General features: G+C 34.1%; 3 protein-coding genes across 5 annotated transcripts in view; 2 read left to right on the forward strand and 1 right to left on the reverse strand.

Moving 5' to 3' along the window:
- LOC135138164 (uncharacterized) overlaps nt 1-6,026 on the forward strand; it is a 380,544-nt gene extending 374,518 nt beyond the window's left edge. For all 3 annotated transcript variants that reach the window (XM_064068058.1, XM_064068060.1, XM_064068059.1), the window contains one exon: nt 4,426-6,026. In XM_064068058.1, the coding sequence (XP_063924128.1) occupies nt 4,426-4,523 (98 nt within the window). In that variant the 3' untranslated portion in view covers nt 4,524-6,026. The remainder of the gene's footprint in view (nt 1-4,425) is intronic.
- Nucleotides 6,027-6,333: 307 nt separating this feature from the next.
- Nucleotides 6,334-7,884, reverse strand: LOC135137993 (WD repeat-containing protein 18-like). The gene is made up of 2 exons (XM_064067796.1): nt 7,788-7,884; nt 6,334-7,657 (listed from the first exon to the last, which is right to left on the reverse strand). Exon 2 carries the CDS (start codon nt 7,635-7,637, stop codon nt 6,405-6,407), a length of 1,233 nt encoding a protein of 410 aa, XP_063923866.1. The 5' UTR covers nt 7,638-7,657; nt 7,788-7,884; the 3' UTR covers nt 6,334-6,404.
- Nucleotides 7,885-18,664: 10,780 nt separating this feature from the next.
- On the forward strand, nt 18,665-21,488 carry LOC135138295 (bleomycin hydrolase). The gene is made up of 5 exons (XM_064068240.1): nt 18,665-18,768; nt 19,055-19,455; nt 19,505-19,642; nt 19,689-20,285; nt 21,207-21,488. Exons 1-5 carry the CDS (start codon nt 18,759-18,761, stop codon nt 21,426-21,428), a joined length of 1,368 nt encoding a protein of 455 aa, XP_063924310.1. The 5' UTR covers nt 18,665-18,758; the 3' UTR covers nt 21,429-21,488.
- Nucleotides 21,489-21,570: the final 82 nt, after the last annotated feature.

Here is a 21,570-nt window from a genome sequence, read left to right on the forward strand (position 1 = left end):
GCGTGTCTGGAAAATGGCGGATTAACTCTTCAGTACGTTATGTACGGGGGTTTCGGGAGTCCCAGAATAATAATAAAAAAATTACGAAAAAATATAGTTTTATAAAAATAAAATTGGCACCACTGCACGCACCTAATGGGCAAATACCTACGGTTTACTTACTGATTTCTTAGTATCGATGGTGACTGAAATCCACCTTTTATCTTTTTTAGGACAATAACCATAACAACCAGAAGTCATTAATCATTGTGCATAATTATTAATAAAACAAGCTGTTATTTTTCGTTAATAAATAAACCAAAAAAAGCATAACAACTAAACATTTGAAAAGATGTTCAAAATTCCTGGCTTATCCATATAAATAAGCAGTTAATATTTCCAAATTTTGATCATTTTTTGTAAAAGTGAGTCATCAGTACTTGCTAAGATGAAACTGATTTTGACAAATGACATATCCTCTAAGAAAAGAGAGGGCGGGTGGGCGGGGCTAGTACCTACTAAGATAAAACTGATTTTAGCAAATGAGATACCTTCTAAGAAAAGAGAGGGCGGGTGGGTGGGGCTAGTACCTGCTAAGATAAGACTGATTTTGGCTAATGAGATACTCTCTAAGAAAAGAGTGGGTGGGTGGGGCTAGTACCTGCTAAGACAAGGCTGATTTTGGCAAATGACGTATCCTCTAAGAAATTTAATTAAATTATTAAAAGAAAAGACACTAGAGGCTTCAAAGCATTTTCATATTCTTTCCAAACAGGAATACCTAGAACCTCAAGATTGTTTTAAATTTTTCAAAAAAAAATGGACCCAAAATTAACTCCAAAATTGTTTAAAATAACTTACAAAAAAATCTCCATGGGCTCCCAAAATAATACACCATAGTTACCCATCAGAAGTCTCCCGAATTAAAAAAAAAACATTGCGACACTCAAGACTTTTTCAAATTCGTAAAAAATAAGACACTAAAAGCTCAAAAGATTTTTTCAAGTTCATCCAGCAACAAAACACCAGATTCCTGTAAATTTATCCGAAAATAAAACACCAGGACCAGGTTTATAGAATGCAAATTAAAGTTAATTCGCTAGTAACTTGTAATTGACGTCCGTTGCTATGCAATGTACATATTTTAACCAATCACGGGCTCATATTCTACATTTTAATCCTCCGTCAAATTAATCGAGGATTAAATATTTAATTCGCTTTCTATAAATCGGCCCCAGAGGACCGTAAGGTTTTGAAAACTTTGACATTTTTTGATACGTCAAACATTTTTAACTGCTTACTCGATTTTTGCTAATTTGTTCCTTCGCTTTATATCAGGCAAACATTGTTGTCAGATGAAATTTTATCAATTACAAATACAATACAACCATATCTTTGTATTTTTTTTACATTGTAACTGAAATGGTAATTAAATATGATCATGGGTGAGAGAAAAATTAACTAAAAGTTTTATTACTAATTACTGTGATAATGAATGTGTTGTTTAGTTGTTAAACGTAGCAAAAGAACCAATTTGAGAATCATTATAACTCCACCAAAATCTGAGGATTTTTTTACTATGTTTCCCAGACTCATCACCCGGTATAAAGAAACATAAAACATGTACCGAAAATTCCATGCAGAAAACGTAGCGACTGGTCTTCAATGTGCTTATACAGGTGACTCAAAAAAATTAATAAATCAGTCACTTTATTTTATTGAATAAATCAAGAATTCCAAAACTGAGTGCTTTGAAATTTTGCAGATAAAAATTGATGACGTTATCTCAAAATTTTGCCGAATAAATTCTACCCAAAATGTGCAAAATATGATGAGTTTTTACTTGTGATTTGGCAATGCATTCATATTTTTTATTGATCAAATTAAGAACGAGTCACCCCATTTTTCCGAAAATGTGAAAGTACAAACGCCTTTATTTAATAAGAATTAGAATAATGATATTCAGAACATTTTGTCGGTTGTAGCGTACTACTTAATAGTTTTCATCTTCCGTTTTGAGGGGACGAACTCGTTCAAATCAAACCAAGTTCTACGTGACATTCTTCCGATGTATAAACATAAATACTTTCAAGTTGGTTTTCTTATCGAGGATAACCAAAGGACGTGGAGTAATGAAATCCATCGGGCAATTTGGTACTTTCCTATTTTCTCGATGTTTCATAACCTCTAGACAAGGAAATTTTTAGATATAAAATCTATTAATTTTAACAAGTTATTTAGAGTTTTTGTTGTAACGGTAGATCAGGCATTTTGTCTTTACCTGTACGCACAGGGGTGAAAATTCTTTTCTAACGTTATTATCTAAACTGTTGACAAGAGGAAATTGAATTTTAACACTTTAAACAACCCTATTAAGACCGTGTGCTAAACAACTATACAGTGGATTAAGCTTGGGAAAAGTATGTTTAAATTCGTTGCTGCTTTATAAACATGTAAGAAACAACATCATGATCGTTAATAAAACATTACCTGACGACATTTTACATAAATAATTAATCAAACAATCAATCGTTAACAAATCTATTCGTTTTTTATAATTCTTAGACATTTAATAAATGTCTCTTCTAAGTGCGTTTTCTTTTAAACTACCAATAGTCAAATTTGCAACGTGTCTTCCTTTGTTTTATGGACTGAAAACCAGATGCGATTTAGATTCGTAATAAATATAGCAGGTAGGTTCGAACACATTATTTTATCTTTCTCTTAAAAAATGCTTTCTGGGACAACTTTTACACCCATTTGAAATTAATTGCTGAAGTAATAATCATTGTTGAGGGGATTTTTTTTTCTCCGTGTGACTGCCAGTATTTAAATTTTGGTCCAACTGGAACCTTTTTTTTTAAATTAACAAAATAAGTGTGCGTTTTTGAAAATATTTTTTTTCATAAATGGTATAAATGTTGGCAGAATCGATGATTTCTTATTCATTTCTATGCGTAATTCGTTTTTCAAAATTAATGTTCAAGAATTGTCTTCTGTTAAATTAGTCGAGAAAATGGAAGAGCCAGAATTCTACCAAATGGTTGACAATTTTACTTCATCGTTTTACAACACACTTACTGAAAAATTTTCTTAATACCAAAACAACAAGAAGACACTGCATAAATACTTTTAAGCTCTTTATATTTCTTGTTTTTGAAATAACATACAGTACGATCCAAAATGGAAAAATTGAAAACAAATTCGCATATGTGTGTCTCACGTCTTTCCATCGGATTTCGAAATAGGGGCAAAAACCTAGATAATACCGGGAGATATTTTTGATTTGTGATCTAGTTACCCCAAAAATTGTTGACAGAAGAAATTCTGCCGAAAAGTGGGTCGCGGTCCGCACAACTGTGGACAATATGAAATATATTGAAAGCAGATCACCAACGGGAAAAATGTATATATTCTCAATTTAACTTCGACTGTTTATGTTTATAGTTCGAAAGAATTGGACCATTCAGATTGCAAGGATCATCGGTTAAAAGAAAATGAACCGTATGTGATTAATTAATTAATCACACTCAGTTTTTTTTTCCAAAAAACCCCCATAAATTTGAGGAACTCGGCAGCGATTTACCTTAAAATACGTGCAAGATTTCACAACATTTGGTTTTGCGATTTCAAAGTTAAATTGTAAAATTTCTTATACATATAATTCAATTTTTTCCCAAAAATCTGGATGCTAAAGGTAAAGACTCAACACGGTTTCATAAATCACACATGCAGAGTAGTATGCAATTCTGTAAAATTTAAGAAATACATATTTATTCGACAAAATTATAAAATAATGTCATCATACTAGATGTCTAAGCTTAGGAAGTAAAAATCACACTGTTTAAAGAAAATATCACATAAGCGATTAAAATAAAACACGAAAAACGTGGGAAGACTGAAAACACGCATCACGGCATGAAGGCACGAGCCAGAGTGAAAAAATAGGTATAATTTATTGAGCTGTGTAAAAACGGTCATGCCCAATTCAACTACCGACATCCCTCGAACAATAGTATTACGGTTTTAAGAAATCACGTGAAAATCGTGCCGTTTTACAACTCCATCTGTTCGGTAAACGCAGTAAAAATTTATGATAAAATAAGAAGTTAGATGCAGTTCTTCTTCTGTTAACCTTGGATGTCATAAATTCATAAATCGAATATTACTACCTGCGTGTTATTATTATTAACAAATCTGAATATTTTATAAACATTTTCCCCGTTTGCGTATGCGAGGTGAATCTCGTCCCAGGCCAGCCCAGCCCTGGTTGTCCGCCGTGCCTTGCTAATAAAGAGTTGCTCTTTGCACTTTTTCGTTTCCCTGGCGCAAGCACGCCGCCAAGGGTAGCATTTAAGCTTAATTACCTCGATCTAGATAACAAAAAACCAAAATTAGAGGTAATAAAAGCGGATCCTTTTAACTCTAATGATTTTTTGATTACAGGAACCTGCGCCGTCGACAACGAAAATTCCAGTTCCATCGTAATTCCGACGTTTCTGATCGTCCTATCTTCAGTATTGGCGGCGCTCGTTATAAGATGATGAAGACGAACGGTTTTACATACTCTGTCTGAGTATTAAGTGGTTACGAAAGAACTTAGTAAAAGAATTCGATTTTTATTCTTCGTTTACGTTTTCGTTTCGTTCGGATAAATGTTGGCTTCGATTTTTGTGTACACTTTAATTATACAAGCATGTATTTTATCGTAATAATAATGTGGAGCTTAACGGTACAACGAATGTTTTAGTTCTTGTGCTTGTGTAATTAAGGGTTTTATTTATTATTTTTTTGTTTCGGAAAAGATGTATGTAATAGCACAAATTGTATATTTACGTATCTTGCCTGTATATAATTTACGCGTTTGTTTTCTAAAAATGAAAAACATTGAAAATACTGTGATGGAAAGTAGCTTGTTGAAAAAGGTGGTTATTAAAATGTTTTATACCTATTTTCTCTTGCCATTATTACTGTAGCGACTCAAATATTCATTTGTTGTATACATATGATAGGTGTTGCCTCCCTTATTGTACTTCTAGACAAATTCTAAACATCTAGAATGGAAGATGAAACAAGCTATTGTCTGTTAGAAGATTAAAATTTAGACGTACATTTTATACCGGACACGACACAGTATTCTGAACAGTAGAAATATATTAAGATTTTATATATTTGGTACTGCCAATACTTGTAATTAAAAAAAAAACAAACGGGGTAATCATATTCCTGTCTTTAGACGAGTTCGTAGGAAGCGACGCTGATTACCCAAGGGATAGTAGTTTCGTTATTCAAGAGTATACAGAGGGAAGAGGTATATTTTAAAAAAATAAAAAAAGAAACTAAAAGATTGTAAAGTTGTACATAAAAGCTAGTTCAGAGTAGACTTATAAGAATGTTACAAAGAACGAACTGGATTATGGTATATAAGACGTTTTTAGTGTTTTCGCATATTTTTTTATGTATTTAAACACTATTTTTTACTTCACAAGCCAAGATTTTTCATGTAATATAATGTTTATATTATAATAATATAGCTACGATTTTTAAACATATTCATACACTGTCGTAGACCGTTTCTTAGTTCTTTGTGTCCAAAAATAAAATCTATTCTCACATCGTCATCCCAAACATCTTCGTGGATATGTTCCCATTTTTTTGTATATTACTGTATATATGTGTTCTATAAGTGGTTTTACTTGTTTTTATATTTGTACATGTAAAAAAGACTGTGACGCTCTATTTGGTTTTTATTTTATTATTTATTTTACGAAAAGGTCCTCGCTGCCCACTCACACTCAAAGCATGTTCATTGTTTCGATCAAATGTTTCATATTTAAGTGGCTTCTATACAAATCGTGTGTAAAAGGAGTCGTGGGCCTTATTTTTCTGTGATTTTCTAATTTGCTGCTTGTGTAACTAACTTATTTACGTTTTTTATGTTCTGAAAAAAACATTTTCGCCATAATAGTGTGTCCAATTTTTGCTTATCATATTATAAGGGTTAATTATTATATTTTGACTACGAAAATAAAGTGAAATAATCAAAACACTTTTATTTATCCAGAATTCCCCGAATCCAAAATTTTTTATCTGTATATAACCTCACCTGATCCAGCACACCTAACCTAACTTGCCGATCAGTGATGGCGATTGGTCACAAATTCGCGGTACCAAAACATCACTATTTTTGATTGGCTTGGTTTGTACTGCTTAAGTCTGCATTACACGATAGGAATTTGAAAATATTTTTAATTAAATCAACAACAAATCAGTTGAACTTCAAATATGAAATAGTGGGTTGTTGATTATTAAACTCCTGAAAATTTCATCAGTCATCAGTTAAAAACAAAATAATTAAACAAACAAATATAAAATTTACTTATTGTAGAAGAATATTACAAATTATGTACATTGAAAAACCTAAACTAAAAACTGGTGTATTTTTGAGATATTCTCAATGCAGCCTCATATAACTGCTGATTTGTGGCCCTGAGCTTCGCATTTTCCACCTTCAAATCCTTAAAGCGCGTGTCGTTTATCCGTTGACCTGTCTCACATTCATCCTCACTCAACTCAATATCACAATCTTGAATATACCCCACGTCGAACACTTCAGACTGAATCAAATCCCTATCAAGATTTCTCACAACAAGTTCATGTTTCAAATTCTGAGTAAAAAAATTGTCGTGCTTCAACAAACACTTCACGTTAGTTATAGCCCCCTTATGTTCGATCCGCTTCAAAATCTGCCTGCTGGAAATCTCCCAAATAAACACAAAATTATCCTCAGCGCCTGAAACGAGCACCCCATTCGAAATCCCCAAATCGAGACAGGTAATACGTTTTTGATGACCATTGAAAACTAAGTCACCAACATGCTCATCGACATTCCTTGGAGGTGCTTTTAGAAAAAATTGTTGGATTTTTCCGGAATTTCTACCAACGTAGAGGTTCCAACAGGGTCCATCGAAAATCACAGCAGTCAAGGCCTCTTCAAACACCAAATTAAGGAGGAGCGTTCCATTTTTCAAACTGTACACTTTACACGTGTTGTCGCTTGAAACTGTGGCAAAACGTGCGTCATGCCCAAAACTACCAACGTGTACATCTGTGATTGGCAAAGTGTGATCGTGTTTGGTGTAAAGGGGTTCGATCTGACCTTCACTCTGTGACTGTAAGTTGTTGTGTAAACTCACCAAACTGACTAGTTTGTACACAATTAACATCCCATCTTGTCCAGCTACGATCACACAACTGCCGTCACTGGAAAATTTGATGCAGCTGATTGGCTGAAAGTTCTTTTTTTGTATTGAGAACAATTTTCCTGACGGTACGTGCCAGATGTATAATCGTACACCAATTCCAGCTGCGAGGTAACAGGAGTCTGGACAGTGTGCCATTGTTGTGATTTTATCGGGTAACACCGTGCTCATTTTCTTCTCTGGCTCCTGGCTATTAAGGGGCCAAATGTGTGTCACTGGTTTATCTTCATCAGCTGACATAACGTAGTCGTTGCCGAGTAAGGTGAGGGTTTTGGGGGCTATAACTCCCCCATTTTTATAATAATGAAGGGCGTTGCCGGTGGTTTGATCCCAAAGACAAGCAGACGACTGCTGCGTGCTGCGGCAAGTCGTAAGGATCAGTTCTTGCAATTCCATGGCTTTCTGAGGCGGTTAACCTGAAAAAGTTAGGTTAGGTGAGAAACTGAGGTTATATCGTGGTCAAGATTTTTATTTTTGCTTAAAATTAATTGATATTTTTTCTGCTTGTTAAAACACATAAAATTGAATTACGTAGCTAGATTTTACCTATTTGTATCCTTACTATTATGGAGAAATTGGTACATGCGGCAACTAAGGTTATGTTATTTTTATGCAACCATGCACACCACAGACCACAGAACAAGTGAGATTGAGAAATGAACACAATCACAGAACATCGATGGGAATTGGTTGCCAGTTGCCAGACTGAAACTGTGAAATGTGAAGAGAGTCGATGGTTCAAAATTCAAAGTTTGCAGTGTTTACACCCGCAATGTCTGGCAACACTGTCAAAATGAATTTTCATTCGACACAGACGGCAGACAGACAGACAGACGGAAACGAGAGACCGATTTTTCCGTACTCTAGGGATCATGAAACGTCGAGAAAATATGAAAGTAGCCAATCGCTCCATGGACCGTATTACAGTACTCCTCTAGCTTATGCTCGGCAAGTAAAAATAAAATTCGCAAAATTAATTTTATAATTTTATGAAGAGTCTCTCTTTATTTGCCTTCAGGAGCGAGGGAAGTTCGGTCTAAATATTAGGCCAATTTTTACTTCCTGAGCGTAAGCCACAGTGTAAGCTAAAGAAGTATTATAATAGAGTTCATTCGACGAATGGCTGCCTTTATGTTTCTTTCGACGCTTCATGACTCCTAGAGTGCGAAAAAATAGGTCCTGCGTTTCCATCTATCAGTTTTTATTCGACATATATTTTATATAGGTACATATCGTGTAAATCGGAAAACGCTACCCAAAATTTGTCTGATCATCCCCACCAACAATGGGATGACGTTTTCTTTTCTAAAATAACATATTTTTGCACTTGTGATTTATGATTCCGTGTTGAGTTTTTGTCCTAGATATCCAATAATCTCACGACTATTAAATGGTGTTAGAAGCAGTAATTATTAAAATCCTAACGTGAACTGTGAATTTATAATTTATAAACAATGAATTTACACCACGTGTTGGCGTCTGTCGAAAATTCGTATATTTTCGCTTGGAAAAACCACAAGAATTAGCTACGCTTGTTGGGAAAGCTGTGGCCTCGTCGTCGTTATGATTAATTTTCGTTAAACAAAGGCTCTTCCTTTTTTATTGACTACCAAACCAACTAAACTTAACCTAGCTAACTTACCATGTGGTTTCACTAACAACAGACACACCAAAACCACAGAACACTAGAACACTCACCAAAAGTGAGGTCTCTCATCCCCCTAGTGCCTCTAGCCAGCAAATCAACTTCTACCAATCCTCTCAACAGAAATTCCTAAGGAGAGCTACCAACTACCAGAAAAGAACTAAACGTCACTAGAAAATTTCATACACGTGATAGGCTGGAATTTCTTTTTAGATTGGATTTGATCAGGTAATATTGTATTCATTTTTTTGTCAGAGTTTTGATTTTTCCGCAAGAAAATAATGTGTGCCAATGGATAATAATGTAGTCGTTGTCTACAAAGTTGAGGGTCTTAAGGGCTAACCTGAAAAATTAGTTTTGGTCAATAGGTATCTTTAATTTTATAAATATGAGCCAGGGTACTAGAGACGCATTTTTTTTATTTTCATGCATAAATTAATATGTACAATCTTCAACCAGTCTTTCAAACAAAAGTCTACACCACATTCTTTCTTGGAATTTAGCGATCAATTAAAACTACACTGTTTCTACATAATATACTCAAAAGTTAAAATATTTGTGAAGTAAAAACTGAGAACTTATCACTCGAGTATACAATAAATGTAGCAGACAATTTTTCATCCAAAGATGTATATATTATTATCGTTATTATTATTATTTAAGGATAAGCTATGTAAATTTAAGGCGAGTCGAAACATTTGGTTCATATGGGGGTTTTCAATACATTTTCAGAATACCTACATTGTTGAAAGACTTGTTACGAAATTTTAAATATAACTTTATAACCACAACTTTCTCTATATGTACATCATCGTCTTTTTTTTAATGTTAGTGACATTTTCGCATCATGTTTTCTAAATATAAATATCTCAATTAGTTATGGAAATATTGGAACACGGTTTTCACCACTGGTTTCAGCTTACCAAACTCTATATATCGCAGAAGAAACATTGCCAACTTTTTTGTCGAAAATGAGATAAACCTGCGTCATGTCATTGTCATTAATTATACGCGTTAAATACAGGGTCGCTAGAATGTACGGAAACAGTTAAATATCTTAGAACCAATTATACAAATCTACTGAAATTAGGTACAGTTAGCTCCAAAAAAAAAGGGAACTATCAAAGTTAGTATGACCGACTACTATGTGAATTTTTCGAGTATAAACGGGACTATTTTGAAATAGGTAAAAAACAATAATAACATTGCAAAACTTTTGTGTCAAAATAGCGACAAACTTCGTCTTTTGTCACCGTAACCGATAATCTTTAATAATTCTATGCGCTCAGTTTTACTTAGACTTGGATGAGCCATTTTTGCAAGAAACACCTTACATTTCAAATTAAAATTCAAAAGTTACTATGTCGTCTTTGTTTTTTTTTTTTTTTTTAATCTTATTTAAAATAATTTATTCCGCCATTTCAGTCAGAAGAAAGTATGATTGTGCTAATTCAATGAATTCAGACCTATACCTAATTTCAGTTGATTTGTGCAATTGGTTCTCAAGATATGTATTTAACCGTTTCCATACATTCTAGCGACCCTGTATCAATTATACAGGTTAAGTGAAATTAAACAAACTGTATACCGGGTGTCTGGAAAGTACGTTATACATATACGCGGGTTTCTGGAGTCCCAAAAAAATAATAAAAAAATTCTTTATGAAGTAGATTACGAAAAAACCGCAATTTTATAAAAGTAAAATTGGCAACACTGCACGCATCTAATGTGTGAATAGTCTACCTTTTTTTTTAGGACAAACCAAAACAACCAGTAGGGGAAAGGTGCCTAAAATGATCCCCCTAAGGGAGAAATTCTTTAAAAAATACAAATTATTATTATTCATGTGAAACTGTAGCATTATTTGTAAGAACATTGATTTATCTAGGTAACAGTATAAGCCAATTGGTGATTCGATAATTATAAAAAAAGTTATTAGCGTTTTTCCAGGACCTTACAAAAGGATCATTTTAGGCATCCCCATAGGTAAAATGATCCCTCGGCATGGGCATAATGATCCCTTTGAATTTTGATCATAAGGGGACAGCATCAACAAGAAAAATCAAATCATGACATAACTGATAAATATTTTATTTCAAAAATTAACAAAAAAATAAATTCTTAAAAAAAATAAACAAAAAAAGTTTGAAAAGCACCGAAAATACGGGGTGTATAATTTCTGGAAGAGTTTGAGACAATACTTTAGTCATCAGTTCGTGCTAAGATAAGACTAATTTTGCCAAATGGGATACCCTCCAAGAAAAGAGAGGGCGGGTGGGCGGGCCTACTGCCTGTTAAGATAAAACTGAATTTGGCAAATGATATACCCTCTAAGAAAAGAGAGGGCGGGTGGGCGGGTCTACTAACTGCTAAGATAAAACTGAATTTGGCAAATGATATACCCTCTAAGAAAAGAGAGGGTGGGTGGGTGGGGCTAATACTTGCTAATATAAAACTGATTTTGGCAAATGAGATACCCTTTAAGAAAAGTGACGGCGGGTGACTGGGATTAGTAACTCTTAAGACTGAGAATTTCCCAAAAATAGAACACGAAAATCCCTAAAATTCTTTTAAATTATTTAAATTTCCCCGTCTTAAGAGGTACCAGCTCCACCCACCCTCCCTCTCCTCTCTTAGAGGGTATTTCATTTGCGAAAATCAGTTTTATTTTAGCAGGTAGTAGGTGGGTGGGGCTAGTAACTGCTAAGATAAAACTGGTATTGGCAAATGGTATTCCCTCGAAGAAAAAGGGTAGGTGGGCGGGGTTAGAGGATATGTCATCTGCAAAAATCAGTCTTATCTTAGCAGGTAGTAGCCCCGCCCACCCACCCTCTCTTTTCTTGGAGGATATGTCATTTGCGAAAATCAGTCTTATCTTATTAGGTACTAGCCCTCTAACAAGATAAAGGCCGGATGGGCCGAGCTAGTGCTTGGCAAGATAAGGCTGATATTGGCAAATAACATACATTCTAAGAAAATAACGGGCGGGTGGGGTGGGTTAGTACTTGCTAAAATAAAACTGATATTGGCAAATGGTATTCTCTCAAAAAAAATAAAGAGTAGGTGGGCGGGGTTAGAGGATATGTTATCTGCAAAAATCAGTCTTATCTTAGCAGGTACTAGCCCCGCCCACCCACCCTCTCTTTTCTTAGAGGGTATATGATTTGCAAAAATCAGTCTTATCTTAGCAGGTACTAGCCCCGCCCAATGATCCGGGATCATTTTGCCTCAAGAAAAAGGGATCATTTCGCCTTAGGTAGCATATCCGTATTCAAAAATTGTAAACTAACCTTCAATTTTTACATGCGGTAAAAAGATCATAACTAACCTACGACTGAAATGTATCTAATTGGTCAAAACAACTACCACCGCTATAAGACCTTTCAAATGGAAGTAATGGACTTTTAAAATATATCTTACCTTAGATCAGAGGTGCTTATTTTACATATTTTGGCACAAAACTGTGCAGAATACACAGAACGCCATCAAACTTTCAGAAGGTACTAATTACAGAGCGCTTAATCAAATGACAGTTATGTTTGGTAGATGGAGCCACACATTTTCTTATAATTGATGGGGATCATTTGACCTGAGGGGATCATTTTAGGCACTTTTCCCCTAGTTATTAATCGTTGTGCATTATTATTAATAAAACAAGCTGTTATTTTTTATTAATAAATGAACAAAAAAAAACATTTAATAATACATTTATAAATTATAAACAAAAACAAAACCAATAAAAGAAAAATCCATTAAAGCATAATCAACTAAACACTAGAGAAGATGTTCAAAATTTCTGCCTTGTGCATATAAGTAAGCTCGTGATGTTTCCAAATTTTGGACATTTTTTGTAAAAGTTAGTCATCAGTACTTGCTAAGATAAAACTGATTTTGACAAATGAGATACCCTCTAAGAAAAGAGAGGGTAGGTGGGCGGGACTAGTAGCTGCTAAGATAAAACTGATTTTGGCAAAAGACATATTCACTAAGAAAAAAGAGGGTGGGTGGGCGGGGCTAATACCTGCTAAGATAAAAGTGATTTTGGTAAATGAGATACCCTCTAAGAAAAGAGAGGGCCGGCGGGCGGGGCTAATACCTGCTAAGATAAGACTGATTTTAGCAATTGACGTATCCTCTAAGAAATTTCATTAAATTATTATAAGAGAACACACTAGAGACTCTAAAGCACTTTCCAATTTTTTCCAACAGGAATACCAAAACCCTTGCTAGAACCTCAATATTGGTTTAATTTTTTTTTTTTTGCAGAGCGAGTCATATTTTTGATAGCTCGTAAGCATTTGAAAAATTATGCATTCAACTATTTTAAGATTTGTTAGCGAATATTTTCTACCTAACGTAGTTCCATCAGAAAAAATGTACTGATCTCAGTTCAGTTAATTAATTGATTTATCCTGATTTAATTTTTTTCGTAGATCAGGTAAGATCAGGCAAGGCCAAGTCTACACGGACTTGGTCGACTATTACAAGAAGATTAGATATCACTTTTGGTAATGTAACGAGTCTCAATTGTAATGTGGATAACAAAATATCTCTAAAGTATCCATTAAGAATTTAAATGAATCGAGAAAAATTGCCTGAAACAACTCTGCCGTCTGAAACTGTTTAATGAGATGAGGTGAGAAAACAGCAATATTTTACGCCAAATACCGGGTGACTATTAATGATAGAAGCAATTTTGCCGACTCGTGATGAGTGATGACTGATGAATGACACCACGGATGACACTGATGACTACTCGTCGTCTGTCACAAATTTTCAATCAAAACCTAACTTTCTGAAGATTGTTTGAAGTGTTGCTGCCCATGGAAGAACGAATATTATAACTAAATGAATTAATTACATTCCTTCCTCCACGTTGATGCCTGAAAGACAGATAGGTCGAGTGATATTTTTTTCAGATATACATTCTCGATCCTGTTCGTTTGTATAAATTATTAAATGAGGTGGTTCTTTTTTTATTGCCTTACAAAATGTTTATTGGTTGCTTTTCTCTCTTATTGCGACACGTATTTCAGCTTACATAATATAAGTTCCACAAGTTATAGCCGGAAGATGGCTATGATATCGAAACACGCGTCGCAATAAGACAGAAAAGAAACCAAATAAAATGTTCATAATAAAAAAAAGAACCAACAATAAAATGTAACACCGTACACTTTTGAAATGAAAATGTGTTTTACTTACCTACCTTGAATGACGATTGTAGTCAACTCTTCGAGTCACAGAATCTTCGAATCTTCCCAGAGACTGAACTTCGAGTATACAAAATAAAATTTGCCTTTCTCTCTTTCTGTGGGTAAAAAATCCCTTAAAAAGGGAATAACACTCAAGTTAACAACAACTAAAATAGGCTGGTATAGTGCAACAAATAACAAATGTTTTCTTAACGTTTCACGAATCATAGAATTCGAAAATACAGATTTCCCAGTCCGTCACTCTGCCTGTGCGTCCTATGTTTTCTATAATAAACTGCTGTTTATGGTAACGATTATTATTTAACTCTTCTCTCTCTAAAAAGTGTTTTTGATATTTTCATTATTTAGTTATGTTGTTGGTCGACAACCTCCACATTTACTTGATACTTTAAATAGGTGTATTTTTAATTCATGTATCTCCGAGCTGTGTTGACACCACTTAACATCGTCTATATTTAATGATGATAATGTACCTACATGTACCTTTATGTAAATGTTTTAACACAATTTTAGTTAACATTCGTGTGAACATGTTAAAAGGTCATATAATCAAAATAGCAGGTTACTGACGTTGTCTGTACAGAGTGTAATTAGCACATAAAATAGTTACAACTTCGAAGGCACGCAATAACTGAGCTACTGCATTGCCAGTATTAAATTATTTATTGTTGGAGTTTTAACTCCCTTCTTTTCGTATTATAGAACACGTATACGACGCGCGCCGGAATAGGATGTCGAGTTCACGCTACGAGCTAACGCTTTTCCGTATCGACACCGACACCAGTCTGAACTGAGAATGAACATAGGTATGTAACGCCGCGCTATAGAAAGAGATAGAGATAAACTGGTGTGATGTGTAGGTACGCGAAGACAAACACGTCGGAGCTCACCACTGTAAGTAAATGAAGAAAAAATGTTTGCTGCTCCGGGTGCGGAATCGAACCGCACATATCCCGCTTGCCGGGCAGGTGCCTTGACCACTAGGTTACAGAGCGACTGATGTTTACTTCGCTCACCCAGCTATTATTGTGCCGCCACATCAAATGTAGTCATGACGCGCTGGATCTCCGGGACTCAGTAGAAAGTGATAATCACTAAATTTAATTGTCATTTATTCCATAAATACAATTAACGAAAACGTAATTAGTTAAACGGCGGAGTGCAACGAAGCAACGTTATTCTATTCTCAAATAAACGAAGTGCAGCCCGTAACTGCAATGAATTCCCATCCCGTACGAGCCGTACAAAATACAAATGCAACATATTTTTGGTTTTATTATTTTTTAAGAGAAAATTAATCACTTTGCCGCGTACACCTGTTTAATTTATATAAATTGACAACGCAGATTTAAAACTCCATCCGTGCGTCCCTGGGTCGACGCACTCTTTTTTTCCACTTAATTTCGGAACATTTTTTCTCGTTGTCTGTTAATGGTCTTATAGACAAATAATTTCCAATATGTACTACCCAAACAATTATTCTGAAATTTTGGGTGCACTTCAGGATTGTCATGAAAATAATAAAACTCTGACAAAAATTGTATACTTATCACAATATTATTATTATTATTATTATTAAATTCTGCGGTCGGGCAGAGACCAAAGTCTGTTATGCCCGCGCTCGTGAGTAGTGAACTTTTGCAAATATTGTTATTATTTTTTTAATATACAGCTTAATAAATGGTCTTTTGCCTGCAAATTTCACAGTCGAGCTGATCAAGTCAGGTCAGTCAAGAAAGTTGTTGCCATTATTAAAAAAAAATTATTAGGTATATAAATTTTATTAAAAGATACACTTCAGTACTATGAAGTATTCATTTTTCGTATAGTTTACAGAAGTGTTAAAAAAAAATAAATGAATGACATCATCTAAAGAAAAAGTACACCCCTCGAGAGTCTAGTCCTGAAATATGATATATATGTGTGCTTTGGTCAGTGGTTGGAAGTAATCATTACTGTAATTGAATTCCTTTTCAAGTAATGAGTAATTGTAACGAATTATTTTATTTGAGTAATTCAGTCACTTTTACAATTGCAGAAAGGGGATATATCACATTTTTCAAAATGTTGAGGAAATGAATAAAACGTCTCAGATTTTTACAACTACTTGTTTCCGATCCCCGTTTTCAATTGTCGGTTCTCTATGTTCTCAGTTATCAACGAGTGTTGGCTAAATGCATGTTTTCTTTTTTGGGTCAATTTGTCTGTCAAATTTGACACTTGGACATATCCCCTTTTTGCAGTAAAATGAAAAAAAAAGGTAAAAAAAAACACAAAAAACAGCTTTATTTCAGTTATAATTTTACACAAACATGTTATATGTATATCTGACTAAAAAACTTAATCATTATCGCGCTCCTGTTCTACAGTTGGCCAAGTAGCAATCTCCTGCCAAAATGCGTTATAAGCGTCTGGGATAAATCGTAAAGTGTTTGTTATATCCGTCATTTTCTTCTGGCTGATGGCTAGTTATTATACTAATTTTGCACTTAATACACGTAGTCATCTTCTCACAACAAAAATTTAAAACATGTTTAAAACGGTAAATTTTTGTAGGAACTACGAATTTTGCAATTATGCTCCGCCCCCCAGTCTGGCAACAAATGAAAATTTCTCCACTATTGAGTTCGCGACAGGTGTGGGTGGGGCTTAGTTTAATGATGAATTTTTCATTCGTTTCCAGGCCGAGGAGTGAAGCGTCACTGAAAAATCTATATTTCCCTACAAAAATTTACCATTTTAAACATGTTTTAAATTTTTGTTGTGAAGAGATGACTGCGAGAAGAGAAGAGATTAAGCAAAAAGGGCAAAATATAAGCCCCGCCCACCCACCCTATCTCAATTGTGATGATTTTTTTATTCGTCGTGAGCCAAGAGGGCGTAGCTTAATTGCAAAATTCTTACTTCTCTACAAGAAATTACCATGTAAGACATGTTTTTGAGTGTCGTGTTGGATAAGAATAACGCAAGACGTTGAGACCACGGTGTTTACTGCAGAAAGTCGATATCTCCTGGACATATCCCTTTTCTGCTGTAACCGTAAATTTCATCCGCTTGTAGCCCCGAGCTAAATCATTAAACATGGCCCGTTTTTGCAGTAAAGATGTGTTTAGACCTCTAGAACACGATTATGTACGAATGTTATTGTGGTAAAAAATGGGACATGTCCCCTTTCTGGAGTTAGCAATTCAATTACTTTTTGCAATTACTTTTAACCCAAAAACTCAAAAATATTGTTTTGTTTTTCTCTACGAATCGTTTACCTGGCCTGCTTGGATTATTATACCTGGTTCGTCCCCACAAAGAAACATATTCCACCATAGGGGAAATACATATAAACTTCTGCCCAAGTTTTTGCCAAAAGTATACGTCCGATTGTAATAAACTTCACACCCTTGAAATAAGAGTAAAAAACCCTACCCAGACTGCTTTTTCGTTTTTTAAATTTTGTTGTCAAAAAAAAACTACAACGCGTTAAAATTGTGATGAGTATGAGATTATCTGGTTTTCCATATTTATGCATCAATTTTTAATTTTCAAAAAGGTCAGTTAGTAGAAATTGTATTAAAAAATCCATTGCGCTTTACAGGAATAAAATATCTTAATAAATAATTGAGTAAACAGGGGCAGAATATTTAAAATTTGTGGTCAAACAAACTTTAAATTATAGTATAGTCCTCTTGCGTAAAGTATTCATTTGTTTTATTTTATTCACTGATGTGAATATGTAACAAATGCGTTAGTAAAATAAATCACTCGTTGCCTTTTTCATTCTAACATGTTTTTTCTTGACCCTTTGGACCCATACAACAAATATCTAAAATTGTGTCTTTATCAAATTTTTCAAAGTGCAAAAAGTAATTGTTTCAATCACTGGCTTTGGTATTAATCTTTTAATTTTGGATATCTAAAAAAAGTTACTCAATATTTCAATATTTATCACTAAATAAATTAATACATTAATTTATCTCCGCTAAAACTGATTTTGTTATCGTATAATTATGAAGTAAAATATTTTAATTAAAAACAAATTTTAATACAGTTCGCGTTTTCTCAATTATAAGTGAGATGATTAAGTAGTTTAAAAGACTCAGTTTGTTAAATATAAAATTGTTATAGTCACTGACAGCTATATATTTTAGAATTAAATTTTTATAATCGGGTTATAATTTATAACAAACTATGTAGGTATGGATATGTAAAAAATTTAGGTCTCGAAGCTTTAGCATTATAAAATAGTAATTTGAAAACAATTTACGTTCTCCACTTCATTACAAAATTTTAAAACAGAATCAATAAACTTTATAAAAATATTAAGAACATCTTTTCCAAGATATATTTTATAAAGAAGATGAATAGGTAAATCAGCTTTTATTAATGCCATATGATATCAGTAAATCAATATTGTTAATTATCGTTGACGATGACATCATGGATTTTTTCAGAGGTGTCTTTTTGGGCGTTGTAAAGTGCCTGGTTGCCTACTTTACACAAATTTTGCTTGGCTAGTTTTAAATATTCTGTGTTTAAATAGTGTTTAAATTCATGTTGGCTCGCCTGTTGTTTTGACAGTTAACGTTCGTGACAGGTGACGTTTGCGTGTTCCAAAAAGGAAGAAGTGTTTTTGCATTTAATTACAAAAAATAATAAAAAAAGATGGACCCAAGTAAGCACATATCATTTAATGACATAATTTAATCAATTTCGCAATAATTACAATAATCCTCCATAATTTCTAAATTCTCTGTGTTAAGTATTTTGACAAGTCATAACTTTCAAGTCATTGTTTATTTTGGGTTTTTGCACAATCCCTTGTCACAAAGCAAACCTGGATTTTATTATTTACTCTACATTTTTTCGACAAACATTCGTTTCCTCAAAAATTCTCCTCTTTTGCACCGCTTCCCACTGCAAAAACCATTTGTTTAAAAAACATAATATGTGTCTTGCAGCCCTCAACAAAGAAATTCTTGATCAGTTCCGCCAAAATTTCTACTCCGACGACAAAAACATTTTCGCACAAAATGTTTGTTCACGGGTCGACCCCTTCGAGGTGTGTCTGTCTCGAAAAACCCTCGAAGAAACGCACCATGTGTATGAGTACAAAGTGGAAAGTGAGGCTAAACCTGTCAGTAACCAAAAGAATTCAGGGCGCTGCTGGATATTTGCGACTTTGAACGTAATTCGACTACCTTTCATGAAGCACCTCAACATCGACGACTTTGAATTTTCACAAGCTTATTTGTTCTTTTGGGATAAAATCGAGAGGTGTAACTTTTTCTTGAATAATATCGTGGAGACGGCGAAAAGGGGTGAGAGCGTGGATGGACGACTCGTCTCATTCTTGCTAAACGTACGTGTTTTGTTTAAGTGATAAAATTTTTATTAATTTCGATTTTCAGGATCCCATTTCAGACGGTGGTCAGTGGGACATGGTCGGTAACTTAATCAACAAACACGGTTTGATACCGAAAAAGTGTTTCCCAGAGTCATTCAGTTGCGAATCCAGCGCAAAAATGAACCAAATTCTCAAGACTAAAGTAAGCAAGTAACATAATTTTTTCAGTAAATCATGAACCCTTTCAGCTACGAGAATATGCGAAAGTAATCCGCGACCTTATCTCTAAAGGTGAAGGCGACTTAAAAGTACAAAACATGATTCGAGAGCAGATGAATAATATTTATCGTATTGTTGGAATCTGCTTAGGAGTACCCAACGAAACTTTTACTTTTAATTATTATGATAAAAATAAGACTTACCATAGCATCGGCCCTATTACACCCAAAGCTTTTTATGAAGAACACGTCAAGCCAGTTTTTGATGTTGATAACAAAGTATGCATAGTTACCGATCCTAGACCTTCGAATGAGTATGGCAAAGTGTACACTGTCGATTGTCTGGGAAATGTAGTAGGAGGCCGAGCTTGTATATACAATAATCAACCAGTCGAGTTATTACTAGAAGCAACGGCCAAGTCTATTAAGGATGGTGAAGCTGTATGGTTCGGTTGTGAGGTTATGAAGCGCTTTGCTGGAAAGCAAGGAATTTTAGACTTACAAGTTCACAATTTTCCACTTGTTTTCGGAGTGGATATTCAAGCGACGATGAGTAAAGCTGATCGGTTGATTTATGGAGATAGTGCCATGTCTCATGCTATGGTCTTCACGGCTGTCAGTTTAGATGTAAGTTTCTGGGATGTCACTTTATTTATTTTCTTATAGTATTGTATATTAATCTTGCACTCCTAGTTATATTATCACTATACACTGTGTCTACACAACAATATATGCACACCCAGAACATTGAAACAATAAACAATTAAGAAATGTCATACAAATGTCAAAGATTTTCGCCAACCAAGATGAAATGGAGCATTCCACAAAAAATAGGAACTTGGAACAATTTTTTAAAATAAAATAAAACAATAAAGTTTTTACGCATTAATTAGATTGCTTAAAGTTCGTAAAACGCGTAAGCAACCATAACTTATAAATGTCACATAAATAAATTGACTTATGTCAAAATGTTTGGCACATGACTGCATACAAAGCCACCTCGCTGAAATTTCGAAAAAATGCACAAGACTTTACAAACATTTAAATAATATTAAAAAAGTCATGTAATTTAGAAAACTAATGTGACTAAGTTTTACACAAAATTATTGTTACAAATTTTCCGAATGCGGCAATATTTGTGTCACATTTTTGCAGCAGTTGGCCATGACTGATGACATGATTGAAATTTGTAATGTTTACAATGTATTCACTAAATAAACTTCACTAAAACCCGGTTTACACAAGCACAGAATAATAATATTTTTGATCTTTAAAAAAAAATACTAACACATTAAAGTAGTTCTTGAATCTAAACAAAAAGGGTACAAAATTTAAGCGCTTGACGTCCTTAATTCTACTTATTTTTATTTAACTTTACTTCAATTAAATAATAGTAATAATAGAAAATAAAAGCACCACTTTATTACTTGGTTTAAATGTGCAATATAAACAATATCATTTTTAAGATAAAATTAACCAAATTTTTATTAAACATTTTGAAATGATTATTTTGTAACCTCAATGATTAAGTATGTCTTTTTTTAACAGGAGCAGGGTACCGTGACGAAGCTGCGTGTCGAGAACTCCTGGGGCGAAGACCGCGGCGAAAAAGGCTATTTGATAATGAGCACCGAATGGTTCAAAGAATACGTATTTGAAGTTGTAGTCGATAAGAAGTATATTCCTCTGGATGTCCTCGATGTTTTTAAACAAGAACCTATCGTCCTGCCGGCGTGGGACCCCATGGGAACTCTTGCCAATGTTTCATAATTTTACTGTATTAACCCTATTTTGAGGGAAATATATTAATCAATACATTATGAATGCATTGACGTGCGTTTAATTTTTGGCGCCAATTTGTAAGTTAGCGATTCGTCGGACGCAGTTGGTAACTTCAAACGTGTCAAACGTC

This window comes from Zophobas morio, unplaced genomic scaffold (assembly GCF_036711695.1).
Source record: "Zophobas morio isolate AGI-343-1 ecotype UQ-CSIRO unplaced genomic scaffold, CSIRO_AGI_Zmor_V1 ptg000030l, whole genome shotgun sequence".
NCBI lineage: Eukaryota > Metazoa > Arthropoda > Insecta > Coleoptera > Tenebrionidae > Zophobas > Zophobas morio.